The sequence below is a fragment of the Hordeum vulgare genome, chromosome 5H (genome assembly GCF_904849725.1).
Source record: "Hordeum vulgare subsp. vulgare chromosome 5H, MorexV3_pseudomolecules_assembly, whole genome shotgun sequence".
Classification (NCBI taxonomy): Eukaryota; Viridiplantae; Streptophyta; class Magnoliopsida; order Poales; family Poaceae; genus Hordeum; species Hordeum vulgare.
Window position 1 is genome coordinate 394396496 of NC_058522.1, and position 9180 is coordinate 394405675.

The following is a 9180-nucleotide window of genomic DNA, read 5'->3' on the forward strand; positions in this document are numbered from 1 at the left end:
TTGCTATTAAGAAGAAGAATCCAACGCGTACGCGTGTATGGTCAATACTCTCTCCGTTTTTTAAATATGTCTAGTTTTTAAAATATATCTATACACATTTGTATGCAGTTTCTAATAGATTTTTTTTAAACTTATATTTAAAAACGGAGGGAGTAGATCTCAGTTGAATTGCCTGTCCCATTTTTGTTTCCTTTTGATGATGGTTTCGGTTTCTCCACACAACTAAAGATCTACTCCCTCCGTACTTAAATATAAGTCTTTTAAGATATTTCACTAGGTGTCTACATACGAAGCAAAATGAATGAATATATACTCTAAAATATGTCTATATGCATCCGTATGTAGTCCATTAATGAAATATCTAAAAAGACTTATATTTAAAAACGGATGGAGTATTAGTTATTGATAATGATGCGGTGTCGATGTCGAGATTTTGTGGACAAAGGCGGTTCTAGGCCCCAGGCAGCCATGGCCTTGGCCTGGGGCGTGGTGAATTTGTTCTTTGTTAACCGTATGTTACTGTAGCATACTGTTGTTGCACTGGTTGCCTTGTCCGCTACTGTTTATGGATATTTCAGAACAACAGTAAAGCACATGAAAGCATAAATATAACCCTTGGGATTCTATATGTGAATTTCACAGAAATTTTAAGAGAAAGAAAGTCCATGGGATGGAAGACAGAGAGAAAATGTTGCACTGGACCACCTCTTGTTAGAAATCCTTCGGCCGGTGCATAGAGATTTGGGAGATTACTCTTCTATTATCCATAAGAAAATTGGGTGGTCTCCTACCTCCCCCGGAAAGATGTCATGCATGAATTAAACTTCTCCCAAATATCTATGAAAATCCCTAAGGCCTCGTTTGGTTAAGGGGGATTGGGGACGTTTTGAGAGAAAAATTCCCGGAAGGGCCAGAAACCCCACAGATCCTCGGGCGCCCATTTGATAGAAGGGGTTTGCTTAGCCCAATCCCCTCCGTTCCCCTTCAATCCCTTTCTATCCATGTGTTTCAAAACCCTCCTCGGGGGACTAGTGGAAGCAAAGCCACGGAGATTTGAGAGGATTAGGTGGAACAAAAGGATTCACCCAATCCCCTGAAATCCCTCCATCTCAAAACCTCCCCAATCCCCCTTAACCAAACGAGGCCTAAAGATGTGAAAAAAGCTAAAGGGGAATTTCCTTCCGTACTTAACATTTTTGCTTCATTTTTTAGACAATCTTGCATAGCCTTTATTCATGCGTCACAATGTTTACACAGACGAAGAGAAGGTCACCGGGTTGCCCTGACCAAACACAACGGTCAACCCCCAAAGTATGAGCATGCTTTGCTAGATTGTGTGCGTCGGGAAACAGAGTAATGCGCTCAACTCCGAACTGAAATGGTGGAAAAACTCCCCTTGCCCCCGCGTCGCTCCCCCGTGGGCGACCCGGGCGGCAGCGCCAGAACCGCCCTCCCGCGCCCTTCTCTGCCCTCCCCCGCCGTCGCCGCCGGCCGGAGCCGCCGGGGCAAAGCCCTCGCGGTAGCTGGCGGCGGGGCACTTTCTCCCCTTTCTCCTTGGTGGTGGTTGGTGCGGGGCAACCAGACTAGGGCAGAAGCGTCAGGCGGACGCGGGGCCCGACGACGAGGCGACGGCGGCTCCGGACGACAGTGTGGTGGCAGGTGTTGTGCCGAGGTGGTGGGGCGTCGGCTCGCGGCACGGCGGCTGCGCGGCGGCCCGCTGTGGCGCCTTGTGGGGGGCTCCCTTGCGGCGGCGTGTGCGTGGATCCGGCCCGGGTCTGGCCCTGCAAGCGCGGCCCTGGCCCCCCTGTGCGGCCGGCGGTGAGGCGTCGGGTGGCTGCCTGTGGATCGCGATGGCTGCCTTGGTGGCCTTTGCTGCAGATCCGCCGGTGGGCGCGGCGACGACCATGGTGGGGCGTGCGTAGGCGGGTTCCGGTGGCCTCTTGATGGCAGAAGGCCGGCTTCGTGCGTAGGCGGGGCGGGCCGCGGGCGGCGTGGGTGGTGGCTGGAGTCCGGCTTCGGGCTCTCAGCGACTGCGGTTGGTCCCCTCCGTTGCGGGCGCGCGGCGGTGGTGCACCTAGGCCGATGACGTTCTGGCGCCTTGGTGGAGGTGGCCGACGGTCAGCGTGTGGTGGTGCTTCCACTTGGCGGCGGGGGCAGACTAGTCGTGTTGCCACGGCCATGATTCTTTCTGTGCGGAGGTGAGGAGGAGCGACATTGACTGGGGGCCGCGTCGCAGACGACGTGCTTTCTACAGCGCGAAGGTGGGAGCTTTACGGACATATGCAGTCCCGGCCGGGCCTGTGGCCACGGGCCTGGTTTGCTCCTGCTATTGCGTCCGGTTGGTTATCGTCGTTGGCGTGGAGGTTGGGACCTCCGCGTGTCGACGGTGGTGTTGCCCCTAGTCCCGGCTCCTCTTCTGTGTCGTGCAGGCCCCTCTTCGCGTTGCTATGGTGAAACGGCGTGTGAAGCTTCAAGTTCGTGTTGGCGTGGGGTGGTGGTCGGTTTGGTGGCGGGTTCCGTTGCGCCTGAGGTGGGGTTGGGATCAGGAGAAATCCTTGTCGGCCTGGTTGACACCGTCGCGTCGGCGCCTGCGGGTGCCGCCGGACCTCCCTCGAGGGCGTCGGGGCTACCCTTCCTTTTCCCCCGTCGCGTACCGGGGGAAACCCTTAGCAGCGTCGTCATCATCGCGTCCCTTCTTGAAGGTGTTGCTTGGTACCGGCGTCTCGGAGTCTAGGAGCTTGGTGGGCGTTCAGCAGGGGGCGCAGCGGTCGTGAGGCTTCTCCGTTTTCGTTGATCCGCCGTTGTCGGCATTTGTTTTTGTTACGCTTTCTCTGTTGTTGTTTTTTAGGCGAGCCTGTGCTGTTTCTACCCCAGCATCTATCGTTGGATGTTTTGAAGTTGGTTGTTTTGTAGTAATACAAAGTGAAGAAACCCTTTTTCGATGCGTCGAAGTTCAAGGTGGCCAAAACTACCAGATGAAAATGAAGCTGTATTTAACATTTTTCTTGTTGTGGTGCAGGTGCAGTTGGTCCAAACAAATAAATCAGTGTCCAAGCTCCTGCAGGGCCCGGGCTTCGCTAGGAACCGTCTATCTAGGAATCCATTAACTCCGACCCGGTTGGGCGTGGTATCGGCCAATCAGATCACTCCCTGCTAAGCTCGCCGCGGTCACTGTCCTCTTGTTTTTGAGCCCCCGGACGCGGTTCGTCCCCCCATTAAATACCCCCTCCTCCTCCCTTCTCCCTGATCACATCCCCATTTTGCCTCTCCTCCGGTCTACACACACACACACACTCACGCATCCTTCCGATCTTACATTTGCTCTGGAAATCAGGGAGGAATCCACCTTACACCGGCGAGGAAGAAGTTCCGAGCAAAGAGAGATGGAGGCAGTGGAAGGCAATGGAGGAGGGAGCGGCCTGGTGGTGACGGAGCTGAGCCACATCAAGGAGCTGGTGAAGCAGCTGGACGTGCACCTGGGAGGCTCGCCGGGCCTCTGCAAGCACCTCGCCCAGCAGATCTTCGCCGTCACCGAGAAGTCCATCGGCATCATCAGGTCCGGCCACTTCAACTGCCCCAAGCGCTCGGCCGCCGGCGCCGGCCTCGACTCGCCGCCGCTGTCCGCGACGCCCAGCCCCGTCAGCGGCGTCTCCAACACGCCGTTCAAGCCCAACAAGAAGAGGTGAGCGGAAACCCCTTGCAGAGAAACTGTTTCTTTTTTTTTTATCTTTTTTTGCTGGATTGTTGAGTGATTGGTTTGTTCTTGGATTCGCAGGAAGACGTCGGAGAAAGGGCGGCATCAGATCAGGGTGAGCTCGGCGGGAGGAGGAGCGGACGCCCCGGCCGACGACGGCCACAGCTGGAGGAAGTACGGCCAGAAGGACATCCTCGGAGCCCATCACCCAAGGTTGGTCTCGGCGCATTTCATCCGTTCCAAAGTTCATCCTTCATTTTTTCAAATAGTAATCCGCACATGTTTTCGGAAGTGGCAACGCAATCATTTGCTCTTCTCTCAGTGAGATCATGGAGATCTCTCCTTTCGGTTTGGTTCACTGTTCAGATAGGAACAGGGTACGGAGCGCACAGCATCCGATCGGATATTTTCCGAAATGAGCTGAGCCGCTCCTATCGGATGATGTTATTACTTTCCGCTAGTAGTAGTAGTAATTTTGTTCTGGCTTCAGAATCATAAACTACTTCTGGAAAAAGGGAAAAAAGTTCAGAGTTCAGAACTGCGCATGCCACCATGGCGTTCTTTTTTTGCCGTGCCTGACGACCTGGATCATGCACAACATTGCAGGGCGTACTACCGTTGCACGTACCAGAAGACCCAGGGATGCGCGGCGACGAAGCAGGTGCAGCGCGCCGACGAGGACCCGGCGCTCTTCGACGTGATCTACCACGGCGAGCACACCTGCCTTCACAAGACGGCGGCGGCCATGGTGCAGCCGGACGGGCAGAACCAGGACGCGCAGAGCCTTCTGCAGAACCTGAGCTCGAGCCTGACGGTGAAGACCGAGGGGCTCATCGCGGCGGGAACGCAGGGCTGGAGCACCACCACGCCCTTCAGTTTCTCCTCGCCGGCCGTGAGCGGCATGACGCCGCCGGAGCACCACCCGTTCTCCGCGCCGTCGACGCCGGAGAACTGCTTCGTGTCGATGCCCACGTCCCTCGAACCCTCGCCGGCGACCTCGGGCTCGAACCACATGTGTTTCAACCCGTTCCAGGCGCAGTCTGAGCTCCAGACAATGGTGTCTGCGCTCGTGGAAGCCACGAGCATGCCGCCGGCCGACACGGAGGAGGCCGGCTTCGCCTACTGGAGCTTCGACGATTCTGCCTTGGACGTCAACAGCTTCGACGAGGACGTTACCAACTTCGACATTTCTGCCTTCTTAGCATCAGACGTTTGAAAAAAGAGAGAATGCAACCCAAAAAAAAAAAAAAAACAGAGAAGATGAGCAGTAGTAGAGATTAGAGAAGCAGCTGGAGGTGACTGGCCACCCTCTTGAGTTCTGGCATTTGTCCAGGGACAGAGGAGGGAAGAACACGCCGGTTCTTCCTCAGTTCAGGTCTAAATTTAGGACATAAGATTAGTGCCTCCTCCTTCACCCCAATTCTTTTTTCCCGGTTTCCTTTTTGCCACCAAGGCGTTGCATTGTATTATATTGTTTATTATGTCAAGGAAAATAAAAATCTGTCATTGCTGTTCTGCATGTCCTACAATTCACCGTCTCTTGGGAATCAGCAACTGTATTTTACTCCGATCTTGCATCAAGATTACCTCTTACTAATTACTACAGTATCCATCAAGATTATTTCATGGAGACATAGGCAGTATGAGCCACATGAAAATCCATACGTGCCCCCCTAGGCCCAACAGTGTGAAATTCTTTTTATAGCTGAAGCAAGGCCAGAGGAAAACTTGACTGTGCAAAGCTTTCTTTGAATGTATAGTAAGCCTCTCATTGTCATGCAAGGAGTCAATACGAAAAGGTTGGCCCGGTTCCTTGTCTGCTCTGAGAAAGTTCCATAAATAAATCTGAGAAATGTATCTTCTGGAATGAAGAGATAAATCTCGGAAAACATTCAGGACACGGAAATAGTCCAGGGTCCAGTCACACACTGCTACTAGTATGAATAAGCAGGAGGTCAAACATGAAATCAGAACCACACAGCTGGGGGCCCTGGAGCAGTCCTCATCACGATTAGGAAACGGTTTTGTTCGTTGTCATCATCTTCAGGAAATTGCAGACGAGCGCATGGGTTCACACTTGGGAGCTTTTACGGCCTCTCCTCCTCCTCATCAGTCTTCCAATTTGCCGATGCAGAAATCCTCGATGATGTCGAAGACTCGTGTGCCATGCTGCGGGCTGAAAGCGCGTCGGGTTAGTATAGTTATGTGAAATACAGTTCTTAATACAATGACGTGAGAGCTTCACGCGCTCCTGAAAAGTATACTGGAATAGAAATACAAGTAGGAAAATCAGGAGTAGCTCTCCTTGACAAAGCTAGCAAATAAGAAACGTCCCCATCAGGATAAGAAACATCCACATCAGTGTTGTTGTTTACATTTATTTTCTCCTGTGGACCTTCCATCATCTAGATCTATTAATTTACTTATTACTTATGCAAATATCTTTTGTCTTGTTTCGGATAACAACATCCAAATGTTCTCAGATATCATGGATATGGACTAAAAGTGTTTTCAGAGGACAAGCACACACAGTTTCAGTGTTAAAAAAAAAAAAAAAACGGGCACTATTCTAAATAACAAAACCATTGCACCATAACTTGGAATATGCGAGCAATAGCAAATCATGGAAAGGAACAATGAGAGCAAAATTGCCTTTGCATATTGTTGCAACTGGGAATTCCATTTATACAAATTTATTAAGCTGGGTCAATTAAGCAATTTAAAATGTGACATACATTCAAAATTTCAAACGGGGAAAAGATCCATAAGTCTAACCATGTCAGCTGTCAATTACTGAATTACTATCCAGACGAAAAGATCACTAAATTACTAATGATCTTCAATAAGTTTAACCTCCAAAGGTGCAGTAAATTAACACCGAACAGTTGAGTGATACGTCAGTAACATAATCGCAAATCATGAATTAAGAAAAATCTTGACAGGAAGTAATCAATATTCATGAGATGTTACAAACCCGAAAAATCCCTCTGTCGAATCGCTGCCAGCATTGTTTAGAATGGCATCACCACCTGGATGTTCCTCCACGTATGGAGTTACATCATAAACCTGGATCAATGAAAAATACAACGAATGATGAGAAATTCAATTTCCCAATTGAAACTACATAGTAAAGCGAGATGATGGCACTCAGTAAACTAGTACTCCTAGATTGTTTTGTTCCAACCTTGTCCTTGATTATGATCCAACAATCCTTCCTTGTGTTGTGAGTTGACACCTCTTTCTTTGTATAGCTCGTAGATGTCTGAATTTGAGATAGCAGTAAGCAAATACAGAAAATGCCATGCATTTTTTATGAACCTAGAACAATCTTGGCCTTAGATTAACAGCCATAAGCGACACTCTAAAGCATAAATGCATATGTTCAAGACAAAACTGCATGTTAAAGCAAGTGCATTTCGGGTTAACAAAAACCAGTATTGTCTGCCGATTAGCAAACATAACGAACAATCCAAATCAAGATAGCAATTCCAGGAAAAAAGTTGCTTGTTGAAGTAGATGTGGATGCATTACAGAAAGCTACAGTATTCAAATAGGATGAAATTCACCGTTCGATTTCCCCCTGAACGTGCATCCTTTCCTTCACCTGCATTGCAGCATTTGCTCAGAGTGAATAAAGAGGAACCGCCTTCGCTTAAGATTACAAGTCAGGCCCCCTTTTACCTTTGTTTTTGGATCTAGGGATAACAATGAGTGCTCCCAGCACAAGAAGCACAACAAGTGATATGAGGATGATAATTTCCATGGTGCACCTCAAGAACTACTGAACAATGTATAATTGACTGAAAGAATGTTCTGCACAGCAAAATCGGCTTCAGTTGCTCACCAAAGATTACATCAAACATGGCAACACTGATAGGGCGTAATAATACCATGAACAGAATATTTATAATCTGAATAGTAAATGGAAGCAAGACAGTGTTACAAACTCGCTTTTCTAGGTCTAGATTGTTCAGGGTTACTGGCATGGAGTAATACTGATAGGCGCTAGCCTAGGTGCGGCCTAGACTGCTTGCTCTAGGTTCTCTAATCAAGGACGCCTTTGCTACTGCCATGACACAGTGTGTTACAGAAAAACTCAAAAATGGAATCATTGCCCATGTCAGGATCTATCCAGATCTCGTGTCCTACCTCATACAATCAGGCTCAGGCTTCCAAAGCGGATTGACGGAAAACCAGGAGAAGAGGTAACCAATCTGTGGAAAAGACTCACCTTGTGGCGCTGCGGCTGTCCGGGCGGACACAGGGGTGCTTACGGGCGTCGATCGCGGGAGGACAGAGGGGTGCAGCCGGGGACGGAGAGGAACACGGGCTAGGCGGGATAGTGGGGCAAGAAGGGGGCGTGTGGGCTGCGCCTTGGCCGTATGTGGCGCCGGCCGCCGGCGTTGGTGCTGGTTTTGCGCTGCTGCACTACTAGTACCAGATAGGTTGGAGGCGATCCAGGCGAACAGAGAGATATCTCTGTTGTTTCGATCAATCAACTCCACTAGCAAAAAGGTAAAAGCAGGTATTCTCGGAAGTAAGGCCCCGTTCGGATTCTCGGAAGCTCGCTGTGCCAGCGCTAGCCGGCTTCACGAGGGAGCAAGAAGCGTTCGGCAGCTCCAGCTCCGGCTGCATGGGCTGGCAGCCCAAGAAGGCAGCCTGAAGCCTGTTCAAAAAATGATCTGCAAACATATCTAAGCCAATTTCTCAACAAAATTTCAGCCAACAGCATGCATCACAGATCTGAAAATAAAGAACGGAGAGAGGTAGGAGGAGGGGCGGCTCACCTTGAGCTAGGGGGCAAGGATAGTGGCGGTCCACGGCTTCGGCAGAGATGCGAGGGGCGAGCGGCGGGGGCGGGATGGCGGCAGGGTGGGCAGCTGCTAGGGTTGGCAGCAGAGAGGAACACACTGGTGGGTTCTGCGCTCGCTCGGGAGGGAAGGAGGAACAAGTTCCTAGAGATCGAAACGGTACGTGAGAGTACCTCAACATACACGCTAAGAGCATCTACACTCACACCTCTTATATCATTCTCGTACATCCGTCCACGCCGGTCGATCACTATCCGGTCACGAAAAATCAATTAAAAATGGACCCCAAACGACCGGGCTGACCGGCATCCTCATATTCAGCCTAAATATGAGACGAATATGGAGGAGCCCGGGTATGCCCGCTTGACTGCCTAGCCCACCACCGATCCCACCAATACGTCAGCCCGACCCATCACGGACCCACTAAATACCCGAATCAGGAAAACCCTAGACATCTGGCAGTTCACTCTTCGTCCACTCCACTTCCCCTCCCTACGCTCCAATTCGATGGTTGGCGACAAAAGCAGCTCCGGCGGTTCGAACGTTGATGTGGAGGAGGTGGCCCTCCGCATCGCGTTGCGTCGGTCGTTGTTGGACCAAGGCCGCCCCGGCAGCGGTGGATCTGCATCCTCCGGCCCGTCGCACGCCAACGGAGCACCGACGGTGGGGGATGTA

General features: G+C 50.9%; 2 protein-coding genes across 3 annotated transcripts; one reads left to right on the forward strand and one right to left on the reverse strand.

Annotated features, from left to right (window-relative positions):
• Window positions 1–3224: 3224 nt before the first annotated feature.
• LOC123453004 (transcription factor WRKY19-like) lies at window positions 3225–5213 on the forward strand. The gene is made up of 3 exons (XM_045129760.1): window positions 3225–3682; window positions 3776–3907; window positions 4301–5213. Exons 1-3 carry the CDS (start codon window positions 3384–3386, stop codon window positions 4908–4910), a joined length of 1041 nt encoding a protein of 346 aa, XP_044985695.1. The 5' UTR covers window positions 3225–3383; the 3' UTR covers window positions 4911–5213.
• Window positions 5214–5484: 271 nt separating this feature from the next.
• LOC123453005 (cytochrome B5-like protein) lies at window positions 5485–8688 on the reverse strand. 2 transcript variants are annotated; one of them, XM_045129762.1, is made up of 7 exons: window positions 8482–8685; window positions 7926–8376; window positions 7376–7507; window positions 7261–7298; window positions 6879–6956; window positions 6669–6760; window positions 5485–5870 (listed from the first exon to the last, which is right to left on the reverse strand). In XM_045129762.1, the coding sequence occupies exons 3-7, from the start codon at window positions 7455–7457 to the stop codon at window positions 5804–5806; spliced, it is 357 nt and encodes a 118-aa protein (XP_044985697.1). In that variant the 5' UTR covers window positions 7458–7507; window positions 7926–8376; window positions 8482–8685; the 3' UTR covers window positions 5485–5803. The 2 variants fall into 2 exon arrangements, with proteins under 2 accessions (XP_044985697.1, XP_044985696.1); XM_045129761.1 differs by lacking the exon at window positions 7926–8376 and having other exon boundaries at window positions 8482–8688.
• Window positions 8689–9180: the final 492 nt, after the last annotated feature.

Excerpts from the sequence above, each read along its gene's own strand:
- LOC123453005 (XM_045129761.1), bottom strand. The coding sequence starts at position 7,457 with ATGGAAATTATCATCCTCATATCACTTGTTGTGCTTCTTGTGCTGGGA. Across the intron at positions 6,761-6,878 it reads GGATCATAATCAAGGACAAG|GTTTATGATGTAACTCCATA; the intron begins GTTGGAACAAAA and ends TCATTGATCCAG. Across the intron at positions 5,871-6,668 it reads TCGACAGAGGGATTTTTCGG|CCCGCAGCATGGCACACGAG; the intron begins GTTTGTAACATC and ends ACGCGCTTTCAG.
- LOC123453004 (XM_045129760.1), top strand. The coding sequence starts at position 3,384 with ATGGAGGCAGTGGAAGGCAATGGAGGAGGGAGCGGCCTGGTGGTGACG. Across the intron at positions 3,683-3,775 it reads TTCAAGCCCAACAAGAAGAG|GAAGACGTCGGAGAAAGGGC; the intron begins GTGAGCGGAAAC and ends TTGGATTCGCAG. Across the intron at positions 3,908-4,300 it reads CTCGGAGCCCATCACCCAAG|GGCGTACTACCGTTGCACGT; the intron begins GTTGGTCTCGGC and ends ACAACATTGCAG.